The sequence below is a fragment of the Phocoena sinus genome, chromosome 12, assembly GCF_008692025.1.
Source record: "Phocoena sinus isolate mPhoSin1 chromosome 12, mPhoSin1.pri, whole genome shotgun sequence".
Classification (NCBI taxonomy): domain Eukaryota; kingdom Metazoa; phylum Chordata; class Mammalia; order Artiodactyla; family Phocoenidae; genus Phocoena; species Phocoena sinus.
In genome coordinates, this window is record NC_045774.1 from 43,948,347 (window position 1) to 43,967,521 (window position 19,175).

General features: G+C 37.9%; 1 protein-coding gene across 12 annotated transcripts in view; it reads right to left on the reverse strand.

Annotated features, from left to right (window-relative positions):
• Positions 1–1,998: 1,998 nt before the first annotated feature.
• DSE (dermatan sulfate epimerase) overlaps positions 1,999–19,175 on the reverse strand; it is a 70,892-nt gene continuing 53,715 nt past the window's right edge. For 8 of the 12 annotated variants that reach the window (XM_032650599.1, XM_032650597.1, XM_032650600.1 and 5 more), the window contains 4 exons: positions 13,666–13,919; positions 9,548–9,787; positions 6,780–6,987; positions 1,999–4,677 (listed from right to left, as the gene is read on the reverse strand). In XM_032650599.1, coding sequence (XP_032506490.1) covers positions 2,910–4,677; positions 6,780–6,987; positions 9,548–9,787; positions 13,666–13,919 — 2,470 coding nt within the window. In that variant the 3' untranslated portion in view covers positions 1,999–2,909. Of the gene's footprint in view, positions 4,678–6,779; positions 6,988–9,547; positions 9,788–13,287; positions 13,920–16,917; positions 16,989–19,175 lie in introns of all 12 variants that reach the window. The other 4 variants (XM_032650602.1, XM_032650603.1, XM_032650608.1 and 1 more) reach the window with 3 other exon arrangements.

Consider the following 19,175-nt stretch of genomic DNA (forward strand, 5'->3'; position numbering starts at 1 on the left):
CTAAGGAAAAACATGCATTTACTTTTTAACTTAAAAATATAACATTTCTAAAAAAAATAATAATATTTCATGACTTGCTTTCTCTTAAAAATTTGGAGAAATTTCCAGTTCCTTTGTGGTGGTTTGTGAACTACCAAGAATTTTTTAAAAGCAGATTAAGGTGTAATATAAATTTTTCTTCTAAAACATTATTCAGTGTGCATAATATCCTTTTAAAACTATTCTCTAGTAACCCTGGGACATTTGGTACTTCCTAAAAACTATGACTAAAATCTTTGTGGAAGAATTAGGTGATATAATAGATTCTATTTATTAAAACAGTCTGAGAATTGAGAATGTCTTCCACTTGACTTTATTAACAATTATAACAATGATCTCAATACTGTTCTCTCAGCAAATGATAGGTCTCATCCATCATCATGGCTGTTACGAGGCTAATCAGTTATCCACCAGGGAATATGACCCTCCCACTGCACAGACAAGCTCTATTTGCTAATGATTCCCAAATTTTCTTTAAGATGAGGACTAACGTCCTGCCAATCCCCCAGACAAAAGCTCCCATATTATCCAATGAACTTGAAACACCCCTTTCACAGTGAGCAGCAGTGAACATTCCATAATTAATTACTCAGTTTCAAGAGAGATTTAACATTGCTTGCTTTTCTGGAAGATACAAAGAGTTCCTTAGTTTTATTCAAACATGAACTATCCCTGATATAAAACATGTCTCATTATGAAGAGCTGTGATTTGTCTCAGCGTTCTTTTTCCTTACTTAACCACTTAAGTCACTGACTGTGGAAATTTTTTAAATCGAAATAAATACAAGGTCCACTTAGAAGGAAAATAAACCCATCAAATAATTTTGTTTTAAAGATATGTGATTACCATATTTTTAAAAGTTGCTTTGAAAATGAGCTAATGTGTTATACTAGGATCGTGCTATGGGGACTAATTTATTGTCTGCCCTAACCTAGTAAAAACAAAAGGAAAGCTGGATTTGGCATTCGCTTGCACTTTTCATCTTTATGAGAAAGTATGCCTGAGTTTTTGGGTCTGAGATCAGGTTTGCTTGGTAGCCTCAAAGAGCAATTTACCTTTTTTTTCAAAATTTGCTTTTGATCATTTCAGACAATTCATCCTTTCTGAATGAGAAAGACTAGAAGAGAGGAATGTCGAATGAGGTTAAGTAAACGGAGAATCTGTCACATAAAGCAAGTTTAAAGCCCCGTAACAGCATCCATGCAGGACAAACGGAAGCATTATTCTTTTGAAAACATTATTCTTTTAAACAGTGTGTAATGACATCCTCCCCAGAGACTTCTTCCATAAAAGAAAAAAAAATACTTCCTCAGAAGTCATCTTCTAGATTCCCAGTATAATGAGTGAAGTACAGTGAAAAGTCAGACTTGTGTTTTTTTATGTAAGAAGGTTCAAAATTAGAACTGCAAAAAGGGGCTCATAAGTTTCTGGATGTTTTTGTTTTCTGTTACTTACCGGTATTTCCATGAACCAAAAGGACAAGTGAAAGGAAAAGATTGCCATTATTACCTTAGACCTGTATCAGGGAATGTGTTCTCGTTACAAACTGGAGCCAAACGTATTTTGTTTTCAAGGGAGAAATACATAAAACTCGAATATGCTAAATGTGCGATAATGCACTTTAAGTTCCTTTTATCATTTTCTTATGCTGAAATATCAATCTGTGGAATGTGTTTCCAGTACTCTGTGCTGCTATTACCTCCTGAGGACTTAACTGAAAATCAATATGAAAATTTTATGTTTTAAAAGTTTGGTATTACTTAAATATCAGAATGTGGCTTTTGTCTTAAATGTCTAAAATATGTTTAAAAAACAAAAAGGTAAATAAGCAGAAAAATTACTTCTTTCAATTCCAACTCTATTTTGTTTAATTAACGCATGCTCAAATAAAGTTTTTCTTAAAAGATTTCAAAATTGTTGAATACATAGGAAAAAAGAAGAAAGACACTATAGACAAATCACAGTTATGATGTTTATTTAGCAAAATAAATTGAAGAAAGTTTTCTATTAAAAAAAAGTAAGAATCATATCCAAATTTTAGCTTCCCCATCTTCTTTGGTACTGAAATCAATGTTCAGGATGTATTTATTTTGAAGTTAGTCATTGGGTCTATAACAGTTTTCCACAGAAGGAAAATAGAAAATTAAGTTACCTGTAATTGTCTCATTTATTGAATAACCAATGGGTGTGTAAAAGCAGTCAATTATGTGTATGCTGAAACCAACATCATCAAGGAAATTCATTCATAGATATATGTTTTCCACTGGAAATATATCCCAAATTTTTCAATACTCTGCCATCATTTTACTATGTTATCCGAATAGTAACCCAATGTACAGATGCTGTTATTCACTTAACTCATGAATTACTCTCTAAGGAAGGTGACACCACCACACCAGGACTTATTAGCATTTATTTTCAACATGACTACACCATTAAAATATTTTTTCTGTATTTCTTAGAATTGTGTGCTTCAGTCTTTTCATAAAATAGCATCTGGAGATCGCTAATAGCATTAAATTAATATTAATAAAGTCCAATTCTATCTAAGTCTTTTTCTCTTAAGAAGAAATATTACTTAAAACCAGACATTTTGTTCTTTTAAGAGCAGTATTACATGGACCGCTAATTCAGCCAAGCCACTTCCAGAAACACCATGTGACAACCGAGCTACTCATTCCTTTGATAAATTCTTTGCCTTTACCCATACTGATTTCTCCATGTCCCTGCTTTCTTGTGTGAAAGTACCTTCCCCTTAACTTGTTAAAAGAATCTGAGGGAAAAAATCCAGTAACAAACGAGGGCAATGATTTTATTTTTTGCACAGACTTGTGACCACAAAACGATCAAGCAGTTTATAGCTTCAGTGCTAACACTGTGATTGGGAACAAGAAGAGTACAACCATAATAAAATACAGCTATCTACTAGAAGGACTGCATAAAGACATCTTTGACCATGTAGGCTCTGGGCCCTCTGGAAATAAGTCAGTTGCATTGCCAACATGACAAAGAAAATCGCGATGTTCAGAATCAGGAACAGCCTGGTATACGAAGCAGACAGTGCTGGGGCTCGGCTGCGAGTCGTCGTCACCATCCGAGCCTGTCCAAACCGGCCTTTCATCAAATCACCATTTTTGTGTTTCTCATATGTTACATCTGCAAAATCTAAAAGGTCTTTCATTTCTTCATCTTCATCTATGGGCAGTTCTTTCTGTGCCAAAATCTGAGCTTTCTGTCGAATCTTTTTTTCATTGACTTCAATCTGTGCAAAAATATCAGGGACGGCATCCACAAATTTATAGCGCTTGCCTCCCCTCCTTCGGTTTTTCTTGGACTTGCTTTGCTGCTGCTGCTGCTGTTGCTGTGATATGGCAAAAATCCTGTCGATGGCCTCCTCAGTCTGTCTCTTATCTGAAAACCTCAGCAGGCGCTCAGCAGTCTTCCTAAAGCTGGCTGTGTTCCGGACTCGGGACAGGATCTGCTTCTCCAGCAGCTGGAACACTGGCTTAAAATGCTGCAGGTTCTGTTCCACAATAGCGGTGTAGTCCTTCACCTCAGGGACAACGGTGCTCTTGATGGCTGAACTCCAGTCAAACAGAATTTTCTGACGGTCGGCAATGACCTGTGCCAAGGCCAACTGTTCTGTAGTCTCACCTGTCCACAGGTAAGTGGCGTAGGCATGCTCACTGGTGGCTATGAACACATCCAGCTGCTGAGAGTCTCCGTGGATGCTGAAGCTCTGAACATCTATGGAGGGCCCTATGAAGAGGTAAGCTGCCCTGGTGATGGGACTTCGGAGGTGTGTGGTGACATTCACATAGTTGGTCCCGTTGTAGGGATAGCCCCGAGGGTATGTCACTGAAGCAAAGGTTCCTTTCTCACTGTAGCCAGTATCATCCATCCAGTACATTTTATAGAGCCCATCTCGCTGCCTGATGAAAGCCCCATGGACCCCATCTACCACTGTCTCCTCAAAAGAAAAATCCACATTGTGGAAGAAGCTTGCTGCTGTCTCCAAGGGGCTGTCCTCTCCCAGGTGTATCTGATCCACGAGGAGAAGAAGCTGTGGATGCAGGAGGATCAGATTCCTCTGAACGTTCTTCAGATGGAGCTGGGGGTTATAAGCGCCCACACCCTCTCCTCGGATGAAAACCACACCATTTTTCTCCATTGCAGCAACAACTCTCCCCTGACAGCTAGCTGCCAGGTCATGCTTGTATTTAGACCATTTTGATGAACAGTCTTCTGTGACCTGACCTTCCCAGGGAGAAAAGCAGCTCTTGGACACAGCTGGGGAAAACATCAAAACATTGTTGAAGAAGGTATACTTTGGCCCATAGAGAGCCTCAGTAATGAAAGGCACACCGTTGGGAGCAAAAGTAAAGGAGTTTTGATCAGGATGTTCATGCCCTGCATTAAAATTTCTCCAGCCTTTGATCCAGTCTCTGTATTTGTTTCTGTGGACAATGTCATATATTGCACGTCCCCCAAGTTTTCCTGACTTGAAGGAAAGGAAAGATCTATTGATTTCTGCAGGCAGCGCACTTCCATAAGTCACAACACCCCAGTCTTCAAAATAATGCAATGCTGGGGTGCCAAAATCTGGAGGGGGGACAGATTTCAAGCTGGCATCATACCTGAAAGAATCAATTTTTAAAAATTAAATGGTTTTCCGATAGAAGTGAAAGGAACACAGCAGAGCCGCGAGGCCACACGGCAACGTGGCTGTAGGAAACAACATAAAAATGCCACCCAGAGCACTGGCGGTGCAGACTGTATTAGGGGCATTTCTGAAAACACCCACGTATAATCAGCATGTGTAGGGGCATGCCCTTGGTGAATGGGAGAGGAGTGTGTCTTTACAACTGTGAAGGGTTTGAGCCGGAAATGACAGCTACTGATAATCGCTACGTGGACCCTCTTCACTTAATGATTTCAGAACTGCCACCCAAACGACGGGGGCTCATAGAATTAAGCAGCTCATCCAAACCTCTAGTTGAGGGGCTCCTATTCTAGGAAACCACATGTTAAGATTTGGACTCTAGCAATCCTTGAGTGCTAAGGGAGCACTGTTCTGCAAACAACTGATACTATTGAAAGTCTGGTAGAGTACTTTCTTCCCCCTCTAAAAAAATAAATTTAAATAGAGTCGAATTTCACGTATTAGGTAAAATTTACTGCCAATACCACATCTAAGAATATGAATGGATGAAATCCAGGAAATGATCTAACAGTGGAGGATTTATGATCATGCCACCCACTGCCTAGCCCGACTCCAAGGTTTTGTTTTGTTTTAATCTGCAGATGATGTCATGCTTTTTTTGATATAAGTTTCTTATTTTAATTTATGGTGTTTATTATCAAAGTAAGATAATTCACATTAAACTTTCACCGTGATTAAGAACACAGGTTTTGATTCAGGAAGGCTCCAAAAATAATAATGAAGATGACTGTTCACTTTTGGTGATCTGAGACAACAGCCTTGACAGGCTCACATGATTTGCTGCTCAAGGGAAGAAAGGCTCTAAGATACTTTTTCTCTAAAGTGAATCAGTCACCTATGGTAGAGTTAATCTTACTGATATTTATTTGATCTGGGCTGTTTTGTCTTTTGTTCTGGAGTCTCAGTTACGGACATGAGCAATTGTCTCTCTGCTTCAGTCTAGTGTACAGTGCTGGCTTAATTATGATGATTTAACAAATCCAGAAACAAGTGGAACTGGCCATCCTCCTCTCAGGTTTTGGTCAGTTTTCATATTCCCATAAAGGCACTTTCTGCATCAACTTAGACTTAGCATTAATCTGACTCCTATAATCAGCTTTATAGAACTCTCTTGCTTATTTACGGGTAAGTGAAAACCACTATTAAGCAATTACTTCAAATACCTAAAAGGAGCCAAGAATGGTTGCATTTTAATATATGCAGTTCATCTGTGAAGATAGTTTTTAAAAATGCTGGTTAAATTATGATAGTTACCACTTTACTAACTTTTTTTTCCCTCTTGTTTAATTTTTTTTTTTTTTTTTGTAAATGAAAAGAAGCAATCAAACCACAGAAGCTTACTTTGGAGTTGAATGCAAACTTCAGTAGCTTGAAAAGACATCAGGGATTAATGATTAACCAGTTCCCTGTAATTTTTATTTTAATTTATTGGATGCCAAAAATGTATTTGGCAGTACTTTAAAAAGGAGAGCCTGGCTTCTCCTTCTAGGCTTAAAAGATTAAGGCAAAAAAAATTACATGGTTCTTTTATTATCAAAGTAAAACTGTCAAATACTGTCACCACTTTTAAATAGTTCTGAAAATTTAGCAACAGCTTTGCTATTAGAAGATTATAATGCTCCATTTATCAAAACAAAACATTTTACTACTTTTGTTTTTTTGGTTTTTTTTTGGTGCGATTATCAGAATAACTCAGTCTAAATTTCATGGTTTTTCTCTTTATATGATTTCAAAATTGATGTAAATAAAAACATGCATATCTAGGAAATAGTGTGAGCCTAGGATTCTGATACATGAAAAGCAAAAACTGCAAACAGTAATTAGATCTTAAATGGAAGGAAATGTTTCTAACAGAATTTCAAAACTGTGATGTGAACTGAATTGAAGCTGCGAGTACATAGGTGGCATGGAGAAAGTGTTAAAAAGTAGATTCGTTTTTCTTTTTTAATGTAAAAAAATTAGCACACGATACCCCTGGGTACAATTTCTCTTTAAAGCCAGTACAAGGTAGCATACCAGAGAAATTCTGTGTGAAGCGTACACCAGCGCTGCCCTTTGGAAGGCGTCCCTGGACCTTCCATCACACGGTTCCTTCTGATCTGGTCAGCCAACCAGTTGCCACTGCCGTTACGCATGACAAATGTGTCCAGGAACACTAATTGGCTTTCTGGACCATAGAACCAGTTGTAATTTGAGTCTGCAATAGCCACAGTTCTTTGAAACCCTGGGGAAAGAAGTTTGACAGAATTAAGATAAGTTTAAAACTGCCTACTTCCATAAAGGCCCAAACAATGATTCTCAATCCTGGTTCCAAATTAGACTCAATTGTGTACCTTGGATAAAAATAAGAAACAAAAAACCACCATGTCCTCACTCTACCCCAGGCCAGTTAATCAGAATCCTTCTAAAAGTCTTCCACAAACCTGTGTGCAAGTTTGTCATGTGGCAACTTGTCTTTGGTAATGGAAACAACGATGGATGCTTAGGTTTGTTGCCTACCTTCCTCATTTTCTTTTTTTTTTTTTTAATTTTTCCGAACACGCAGGCTCAGCGGCCATGGCTCACGGGCCCAGCCGCTCTGCGGCATGTGGGATCTTCCTGGACCGGGGCACGAACCTGTGTCCCCTGCATTGGCAGGCGGACTCTCAACCACTGCGCCACCAGGGAAGCCCCTTCCTCATTTTCTAATGTCCATGCTACATGCAAATATAATTGCATGGATACATGGGAGATCTCTCCTCCTGTGCATGGTGAGTCCCTGAACCTGGAATCAGCACTGGCTTTCCCACCAACTCATCCCACATCCCAGACCAAGAAATAACATAAGGTGCTTCAACTTGGCATCCAATACAGCAGAAATTATAAGGTTTCGGGGAGAAACAGAGTTTCTATAGGAAGAAAATGAAACAATTCCAGAGAAGGTCCTGCCTGTATGTACTATTAGAAGTTGAAGAAAAGAGAGAATATGTAAAGATCATACTGGAATAGGTCAGAAAAACAAATGTAGCTAAGACCAGATAATGCTCCAGGCATTCTTGAAAAAGAAGAATGGAATAAAACTCTGGGTCAGACAGGAATAATCGTTACTAGAATAGCCATTGTAGAGAAAATAAAAAAGAAACCTTGTTGAGAACAGACTGACTTAACACAGAATCCCTTCTAAAAATGCCTGCATGACCATATTTACAGCTAATGTTTTTGCTTCTAGCAGTTTAGTAAACTCTCGTCCAAGTAAATCTTACTATAAAATGTGATTTTTCTGAATCTTCTACTAACCTGTATCTTAAAAGCAGATGGGATGTTTTATTACTCTGAATCCCCTGCCTATTATAGTGCCTGGCACATAAATGTTCAATAAAGGTTGTTTTACTAATTGACACAAATACATGATTTCTCCTCTTAGAGGTGCTCATATTGTCTTTTCCACCTTAGGCAGTAGCCACATACATAGTTCACAGCAAACGCAAGTCCTGATGTGGCTGGCTGTTAGAACTCAGATCAAATTACAAAGCACTGAGACCTCTTAAAGGCCCTTGCTTTAGATGGCCTTTGTTTACCAAGATAAACTAAAGATAAAAGAGGCCTCTCCTGCATGCTTAAGGATAACCAAAACAATAGGGCTCTGCATGTGAGTCTAAACTAAATTTTTCTAAACTAAACAAGGTTCTTTTGCTCTGCAGTATTTTTTTGATAACTAATCCAATAATGGAGATTCTATCCAATCTATGTGTATATAACCAGAGCAAAAAGATTTAAAAACTGGATTGTTTGCTGTAGGTCTCGAATCATTCAACTAAAAAATTGCATTTCACTGAGGGAAAACCCACCCTGATGAAAATTTACCTCCTAAACTTTTTCTAACACGATAGTCCTGTTTTGAAATAAGGAGAGTTATAGGCTGTCCTAGAAATGAATAAACTCTTTATATATGTGTGCGTGTGTGTGCGTGCGTGTGTGTGTGAGCCAGTTCTCTTAAAAGGCTAAGCTACATAGCAACAAGAAATTAGAAGTTTCATAGAAATTCATTTTTATCTTTCTTTTTTTTTTTTTTAATTTTCAGCCGTGTTGCGTGGCACGTGGGTCTTAGTTCCCCAACCAGGGATCGAACCCACGGCCCCTGTAGTGGAAGAGCGGAGTCTTAACCACCGGACCGCCAGGGAAGTCCCAGAAATTCATTTTTTGGTTTGCTTTCTATATCTTACACCATTTATTTGCATAAAATATTTTGAGTATTAACACATTATTGGCCAGGGGATTTCTGCAGAAACTAACACCTGTGCCTGTAATACGTCTCTGGTCAAAAATGTGTTAAGAGAATACTAAACCCCCAATTTAAATATGTAGATGTAATCTTTCTTTTGAATCATGTTTGTATAGTTTGGAAGAAAAAATTTAAAACTAAAAAAGTAAAGTAGGATCAATTAGGGATCACACATAAAGGAAAATTAACATGTAATCATAAGTATTTTTGTTTCGTTTACATTCATGAAAATGAGTTTGTATACGTACCCAAGTTTGTACACATACAAAAATAAAAGTACTGTGGAGGCTACAAATTATATTTGATCTGTTGAGCTCTAAGCTTTATAATACCTAAATCACATTAACTCTCCAAATATTCCTGGCTATATACAACTCTTGAATTATTCTTTGATTAAAAAAAAAATCCCTTTAACCTCAATATGGCTCAAATCCCACGTTTCTTTTCTTAGTCTAGTCCATCTTCATAATCAGAAAAAATTACAGTACTTTAATGTTTTCCCACTTCTAAGTCCTCACTGTACCTGGCAGGATGGTTCTATACATAAATGCAAAGTGTTGTTTAAGCCATGGGTGGCCAAAGTGGTTGATGTCAAAGTGCCTCTGAACAAGAAACATATACTGGAAGAGTGATCTAGTGGTGTAGCTGCCATATGCAACTCCTTCGTAGAGGGAGCCATCTGTCACCTCTCGGAGCAAGACAAGAGACTTCTCCATGATGGTCAGAACTTGTTTGGTCCATAAGTAAGCTTCCTGAAGATACCCTGAAAGATGAAAACACATGGAAACAATGACTAAGGCTGTAACAAACTAAAAACAAAAATATGGCCAAATAAAACCCTCTGAGTTATCTGACCAGTTTATACTGCAAATTGCATTTTGGAAAACTCTCACTTATCAACATTATAAATAACATCCTGCTAGCCCAGGTTTATGATGAGTCCATGATCTAAGTTAAGCAGTTCTTGAATACAGGTCATTTATTAATTAAAGACAAACCTTTAAGTAAGTATCAGTCATTTCATAATCTTTAATAAACTGAAACCACACCACATCTAAGATTACAAACTGTACATACTTTATGTCTGCAAGAAACGATCTGTACATTGAGACTTTCACTCAATTTTTCTAGAAAACACTGAAAATATTTTTGAAGTTTTCCGCTTCACAAAAACTGTCATCATTATTTTACAGAATTTTTAACGAGCTGCAAATACTATAAATGCTACATGAATATTCTCCAACGTGTCCTGTTCTTAGAAGACAATACCTCATCCTTTACGTGGCTTTAGATTCCACAGCATTGGAAGAGGCAGCACAGTGGGGTGGAGAGACCATTGGAGTGGCAATCTAAAGGTGACAAAAATCAACTGGGAGTCCCTAATCTACCAGAAATGAGCCACATGATTTTGTTCAAGCACTTCTTCAACCTGCCACATTTTTCAATTTCCCCAGCTGAAAATTAAAGGTCTAAAAATTTTTCTAAAATCCTTTTGACTCGGAAATGCTATCTTCCTATAATTCTTGTGAGACCAGCATTTAGGCAACAATAAGTCCTCACATTTCGTAACATTTATAATTTACACAGCACCGAACATAATCTTACTTAATCCTTTTAACAACTCAATTATGCATTATTACCCCAAAATTACAGAAAGGTTGACTTGTCCTCTGGCATATGACTAAAAATGAACAGAACTTTGATCTGAACCTAGGTCTTTAGATTTAAGGTTTGTTTTTTTTTTTTTTTTTTTATAAATTTATTTATTTTATTTATTTATTTTTGGCTGTGTTGGGTCTTCGTTGCTGCATGCGGGCTTCTCATTGCGGTGGCTTCTCCTGCCGCGGTGCACGGCCTCTAGGTGCGCGGGCTCAGTAGTTGTGGCGCATGGGCTCAGTGGCTCCGTGGCATGTGGGATCCTCCCGGACCAGGGACCGAACCCGCGTCCCCCGCATTGGCAGGTGGACTCTCAACCACTGCACCACCAGGGAAGCCCTAAGGTTTGTTTTGTTTGCTTGTATTTAAAATACACAACCCCTAAGGATAAAATTAAGCTCACTGCCTCCTAATGAGTGGACTTTTTTGTATCACTCCCATAGACGTGCGTGTGATCATCCATGCTGAACCCTCTACCACAGTCTACTAGGTGTGCTGGGTATGGGGGCTTCCAGAGGCCCAGGTACCACCAGGTACCTCCCAGCCTAAATCCAAGGTTCCAGGCTACGTAAGACCAAGCTCTCATCTCATGGGGGTGCAGCACCATTCTCAGGCTCTGCCGTGCAGAGGTTACTGTTAATTGTACACTGGCTCCTTCTCCCATCCAGCTCCACACCTGACCTGCCAGCCTTCTGCATAGTTTTCAATTTCCATTAGTCATTAGAGTTTAAAATCTCAATCATCCTCATCTTTTTTTTCTCTCTGTATCCTCCATCTCCAATGAGATACCAATGTGACTGATGTTTAAAATTAGAACTGCTACTCACTGCTCCCCAGATATTACCTGATTTTCCTTATAAGAACCCTATTCATGAGATGAGGCAATGTCTACCTTTGTAAACTTCAAATCTGTCAATACGAGGTACCAATATTGTTGTTACTGATGCTCTGCCCTGTATGTTTTTCCATCATCCATACACCTTGCCTGGAATGTTCATTATTTTCAGTTATCCATATCCTACCCATCCTTCAAAGCTTCATGAACCATCTCAAACTCACCTAAAGAACCTTGTTCTCCTGAATTCAAACTTAACACACTCGTTGGATATTTAATCATAAATTCATGATCCCCCTTATTTCATTCCGTGGTAATATTATAAGTATGGTGTAGTCATTTAAACATTTCACACCTGTCTTCTTTCCAACTGATTTGTAAACTGCATACGTGTGATCCTGTGGGCCCTGTACCCTAAGCCTTAAGACAGGGTTAGCAGAACAGAGGAAAAATCCTAACTCTCTCACTGCTGAAATTTCATCTGAGTCCAGTAGGAGCTACACCTGACTAAGCTACCTCAGTCAGTATCTACAAGGCTGCTCTGAGAACATGGAATTATTGGCACAGAGTGGCTTGAGGTAGCTCCTAAAGTTAGAGCGAGGCTGCCAAGAAAGCCGGGGCTGTAAGTCTGATTATTAACTGAGACGTGCAGGACCAGAGATTTCACTCCTTTTGTCCCATCTTCTTAGAAATGTGTGTGCTGCTTATGGAATGGCTCTGGGAGAGTGCATCCCAGAGCAATCCATTACTTTACTCAGAAAACAAAGGCATGTGAAAACTCCTGCCAGAAGAAAATTCAAATTTTGACCCAATTCGAGCCAGTATTTTAGGTGCCTGCTTAATATCTGGAACAATTTTATCTACTGTGAGGAATGAAGAAATAAGCTCTATTCCTGTTGGTAAAGAACTAAAATTTATCTAAGGAAATAAAACTGTGCTAGACTAAAACTCAAGGCCCCAAGCTGCAATCCAGCTCACTCCAAGGTTCTTTCCACCAATTCATGATGCTGTCTTTCCACAGGCCTGTGGATTTATAAATGGTTTGATGGTAGGTGTTCACATGGCTTACCTCCTGACTTTTAAAATTTCATTTGTTTTTGTGAGAGTGGGGGGCAAAGGGAGCTAGCATGAAAATTTACCCTCTTAATCAAGCTTTCCTTAAGTTACTAAAATTGAACTCCTATTCTGAGAGAGGTAACAAAATATAGTGGAAAGACAATGAAGTTTGAGTTTGTCTAGAACTGGGTCCCAATCCCAGCTACCTTATATGGTTGATGTGAGAATTAAATAAAATATGGACAAGGATTAGCACATGCCATATGCTCAATTAATTTTAGTTTCTTTTCTTCTAAGACCTAATTAAAAGTGATGGTTCATATGACAAGGGAGAAAGCTAGGCTTGGGTAAAATCTGATGCGGGATAATGTGCAAAATGCTTACTAACTCTTATGGGGAATATAATCAAGAGTTAAACTCTTTTAGATTTGCCAGTTACGAGTATATATTTAATTCTAATAACTTACTGTGATCTTAGGGTTGTTTTTCTTAAACATAATCTTATTTAGTCATTTATAGACTTCCACAGGAGTTGTAATTAAGTCAGAATTACAAGAACAAAGAAAATGCAATATTAGCAATTACATAATACAATAAGGTAAAGCAGCTATACGTTCCACAAAAGTCAATTCCAAATTTGACCTGAATGATGCAGGTTGATTGTTTTAAAGTAGTCTTTAGAGGGACAAAAAAAGTAGTGCTGTAATGATACACACCTGTGTATGAGGACTATTCAGTTCATATAATAAAACATCTGTTCAGCTTTTAAAAACTCTATCCAGGCTGGCTGCCTTCACTGTCAAAAATCTTTGGAAAAAGGAAGATTCACCACTGATCCTGTGCTGTAAGGATATGGCTTAGGACAATCAAACGCCATACTCAAGTAACCTTCAGGCTAATATAACAAGCAGAAGTGAGGAAAGAGATGTCTCTCAACTCTTCAAGAGGTGTCCCAGATATCACTTCATCTTATGGGCTTAGTTAGGATCCAAGCATGGATGTATACTTAGACTAGTCATATAAATGCTTTGCTCACAACACGGTAACGGCAAGTGATGTCAGCTCAGGCATCCCCTCGGTGTGTCCGTACGCACCTTGATTCATCAGGACCAGGCTTCCTGTGAGCAAGGCCATGCAGTTGGTGGGCTGATGGTTATGCAGGTATTGAAATCCCCATCCTCTCCTGTATGAAGTTTCATACATATATCCCGAGGCATTGGCAATCACCTCAAGAAACCTCTCCTGTTGTGTCTTGCTCAGGTAGTTGTACAAGAAGTCATAGGCAGTGGCAAAACCAACCAGGGAGTGAGCAAGTGGAACTTCATCCCAAGGAGCATCTTTCACCAACCTGTAAAGGAGAAGAAGCCACGCAAATGAGTGCCAGCAGGCTCACCGCCCCCATCACACTTTTAAAGTGTCTACTTCTCAGAACTAAAGGACACAAGTGGAGATACAATCCAAAAGGCTTAATGACACAAAAGATAGATTTCCCTCCACATAAGACACAAGCATAAAGTTTGTCTAATGTGAAAATTACAGAGTAAACACTTTTCTCTCTCCAGCTTCTGGCAACATCAAGATGTTGAGATTTTTTTACTTTTGACCTTTTTTTTGTTTTGGTTTGGGTTTTTTTTGCGGTACGTGGGCCTCTCACTGTTGTGGCCTCTCCCCTTGCGGAGCACAGGCTCTGGACACGCAGGCTCAGCGGCCATGGCTCACGGGGCCCGGCTGCTCCGCGGCATGTGGGATCTTCCCGGACCGGGGCACAAACCCGTGTCCCCTGTATCGGCAGGCGGACTCCCAACCACTGCGCCACCAGGGAAGCCCACTTTTGACTTTTTTCTTTACTCTTCATGAAAGGTAGAAGAATATATTCAAAGAGATCGAAAGCACATAACGTCATGGCAGATCAAAATTCTCTGGAGTACCCATTAACTAGTGCTTGCCCTCCCCTTTCTACCTGCAGTAGGGTTCTCGGTTCTGTTCCATGGCTGCTGTGCTGAAACTGTCCAACATGTATGTATATCCCATCTTATTTCTCACGGGCTGGTCAAGGTGAAGGTACCACAGTGTACAGTGTGGGACCTCTCAATCTAGACAGACCCGCTTGGTCCATGCCATGATGAGGAGAGTGGCTAAAACGCTGGTGTAAGGGAGTAAAATGAGCTGATTCTAACTCAGATTTCTGCATCTCATTTTTTCTCATAGAATGAACTGCACTGCCTTTAAGATTCTTCAAGTACTTTTCAGGGAAGTCTATAAAAGCTGATCTGTGAAGTATTAAACTGTCATTTTCTCGGAAACCAAATTTCTGCTTGACTTGCTACATAATTCTGCAAGTACATTAATAGTGTGTGGCCTGCATGACACAGGAAGCGAAAAAGGATCTTTTGCAATCACAGTTCTAGGGAATTATCCAGAAAACCCTCCCTATCTGTTCAGGATGTATTTGAGTAATCTCTAAAAGAGGGAAACAAATGAAGGGTGTGCTGTACTTGCGGGAGGTGGAAGAAAGCTCTCAATTAGGGATTAAACTAAAGCTTAACGTTTCTATGCCAGAGCCTCTTTTTGGCTAACTGGTGAAGCCTCAGCCTCTTTCTCAATGTTTTAAAATTCATAACATATAATACATAGAGGTACCAGGAAAGGTATTACTTTGAAATATAACTATCAGTACAGATCCTTTTAAAAATTGTGATATATGTAATTCTTTATTAAGGCATTAAAATACAAGATTTAATGGCAGGGATAGTAACTATGATAATGTATAAGTAGTGATGAGCATAAATAATATTTTGAGATGTACACAGTAACTGAATGTGACATGAAAATATCTGTGACAAAGTTACAGGTTCTCCTGATATTACTATAGTTGGTTATCCAGATTTATGATTTAGAAGAGATGCTAAAATTTCAGTTAGAGTTAGTGAAAATTAAGATGCAGTATTTCTCCCATACAAACCTTACAGACCCTAGGTTAAGAATACTTAACATGTTCTGAGAGACTACCTCTTCTAGACTGTGCTCCTCTTTCAGGAGTTTATATTAAAGACCTGATCTTAGTAAGGCCTTCTCTGCTCACTCTGTCAGAACTTCAGCATTACTCCCCAACTCACAGTATTTCATTTGCCTTCCTCACTTTTTTGTCCTCTTAGCGTTTAAGTATGTATATGTATATGCATATGCATAGTATCCCCTACTAGAATTGAAGTTCTACAAGGGCAGGGTTATCTTTTCTTCTCTGTTGTATTCACTATTGGATCCCCAATCCTACAACAGTGTCTGGCACACAGGGGACTTTCAATAAATATTTTGGGGAAGAAAGAAAAAAATGAAGGAACAAGCCTATAAAACTAGGCTACACTGTTGACAATGAATATGTGATGATTAAGAAATCAGGAATTTGGAAGAATCCCTTGGTATTTAACAATAACTTCAGTGTTTGGTTAGCTGTGCTAGTGATACAGCCTGGTGCTAAAATGACTAAAGTTGATGAGCTTCTTAACCAGTTGGCCACGGACAAAGCTGCCTTGCCAGTCAGCTGGCCAGTGTGTGTACTGGTTGTAAACAGACTATGAAGAGTGTAAATTAATTCCCTACTTCTAGGAAAAAAAACAACTCAAACTGCAAGCTCACGGCCAGGGAGTTAGAAACACAATCTTCACTGACTTATAGTGATTGGGGAAGCAGGCAGAGACTCCAAGGCATTTTTTCCCCAGTCCTGTGTCTTTGCACCATGTCACCTATAAATGACAGCACATACACGTAGCCATGATTAAAGCTGGCATCAATGAGCTGCTACCATCTACCGAGCCCTGACACGTCTGATACACCAGTGAACTTATTTTTTATAGATAAAAGAACATTTAATATAATTGTTCTTCAGGAAATATTACTATACAATTTGTGAGAAAATTTCCAAGTTCCCACATATTGTTGCTTACTCCAAGCAGTTTCCAATTCAACAAAATCCTAGCACACTGATTTAAAAAAACAAAAGAGTTCCTGGTACCACCAGGTGCATCACTATATCATTATGAAATCTGATCTGTAATAGCTACACTTCTAAGAGGTTACCTAGATTCTTTACCACTACATTTTTACCCAGCTTCATCTTCAGATACAGAGAGTAATTATGGATGAGACTATATTTTACTGTCATGGAAACCAAAGGAAATTTGCTTCTAGCTCATGAATAGCAGCAAAGGAACTATCGTATTCAATGTGATCCTAACGAGCAGTTACTAAAACTACTAAAGAAGCATGTTAAGAATCACAAAAGAAAGATACAGGTATTAATTTATGAATTTTATTGCAGCTTAAAATATTTATTTGTACATATTTACCAATCTTTTGAAGGGGAGCTAAAAGCCTTGTCTTTGAATGTGGGTCTACGGATCAGTGTCATTGTTTTTCCCTGCAAAGAACACATATAACACATCATCACAATTTCCAGCCTTGGTTTCTTTAATATAGGAAGAAATTAAAGATACTTGTGAAGGAATATAGAATCCTTCCAGACTTTTATGAGTTTTTCCCTAAACTTTTACTAATCTCATCCACATTAAATTATGACAGCAATTTTTTATAGTAAGTCATTCCAAAGCATTTAAGTTGGTTTTGGAAATATTAATTCTTTTTTATAAACTCACACTTATTCTATTTGTATAATATTATTAAAATTGTGTAATTACAGGTATTAGTGAAAGTGGCATAAACTGGTTTGAGAACAAATACGACTGACATTTGCTAAGCACATAATTCTATGGGTGGCAACAGAAATTAATGGACAGAGCCTTGACATTCAGCAGTCTCTGAGAGCTGCTGCCAGTTATACAAGGAATGGAGGTTAATTTCATTGGCAAGTCAGTTAAGAGGTGGTTAGTTAAGAAAACTAAGTAAGTTAAGAGGAGGTTAGTTAGGAAAATTTTTACTGTATTCCTTTTTATAAGCTATACTTTCCCCTGTTTAGAGAACTATTCTTAAATTAAGGTCCATGGACCCCTGGGGTCTCTGAGACTCTTTCAGGGGATCCATGACTAAAAATTATTCTCATAATAATATAAAGATGTTATATGTTGATATTTGCACTAATGGTGCAAAAGTACTAGTGGGTTAAGAATGTTGGCATCTTAGCAAGCCAGGCAGGGGCACTGAACTGCTCTAGTAATCCTTGTATGATTCTGCATACTGCCGTGGACTCTAAGTTTAAAAAAAAAAAAAGCCAGTTTCACTTAAGAATATCCTTGATAAAGTGGTAAAAGTTATTAATTTTATAAAATCTCAACCTTTTTAGTTCATATCTTTCTAATAGCCCATGTGATGAAATGGGAAGTATGTAAAAAGCACTATCCGTAGCAAAGTAAATAACTATCGTGAGGAGAAGAAATTGTGCATTTAGTTGAGAGCTGAACTAGCTCCTTGCTTTTTCACGAAACATCGTTTTTACGTCAGAGAATGACCAACTGACAAATTACAGTTTTTTAGACTTGGGTATTTAAGTGGAAGTCTTTTTGAAACAAGGAAGCCTGCCAGTTCAAGAAAAACTGAAAGGTTTTGTTGACAATGACAAAATTTGAGCTTTCAAGCAAAAATAAAAAGAATTTTGGAAAAATTGTATTGATAACAAGTGTGATTTATTTTTATATTATATAACTAAATGCATCAACATTTGGAAGATGGGAATAACTCAGTGAATAAACATTCAAATAAAAAAGGCATATTATAAAACCATACAAAGATAAAAGATTCATTATAAGTGCAAAGCATACTAATGGATTTTTTACCAATTAAAATATATGAGGAATTTTATTAACTAACATGGTTTCAGATTCCACATTGAAACTAACTTTTATAATCCAGATTCCACATAGAACTAACTTTTACAAAACTACCACTTGTCAAGTTCTAGTACAGTAGCAAAGAAAACTGTCAAAATTATCTGAAAAGACTCTTCAAATACTCCTCCCTTTTCAGTCAGATATCTGTGTGAAGCTGGATTTTCTTCATATTTCTTCACATTTTCAACTTAAACACTACATTGCAACAAACTGAACACAGAAGAAGATATGCAAGATTGGCAAAAGTATAAAACAATGATCTCCTTCACACTAAATATTTTGTCTCCAAAAATCTCGTTATTTTTTGCCTAAAAATATGTTATCTATGTTAATATGAAATGGATTTATCTTTCAAGAGAATGAATAAATATTTAAAAAAATTTTTTAGCTTTAATTTCTAGTATGGTAAATTTCAATAGGTATAGCCCACATAAACAAAGCTCTTTGATGTCTGATGTCCTCATTAATTTTTAAGAGTGTAAAAGAGTTCTGAGTCCAAAACATTTAAAATCTGCTGCCTAGAATATTTCCAAAGGTGAATTTAAGTGAATTTATGTGAAACAGAATGATGCGAACATAGAAAGGAACTATTAATTGCCTGGGTTGGGGTGCATGGTATTGGTGGGGAAAGGCATAGGGTTTATCATGATGTGCTATTTCCATAAATCAAGTTGTGACTGTGAAAGGAAGAGACATAAAAACCTTTCCAAAATTTAGTAGCTTCACTAATCAAAATTTTTATAACAATATCCTGTGGTTAGACT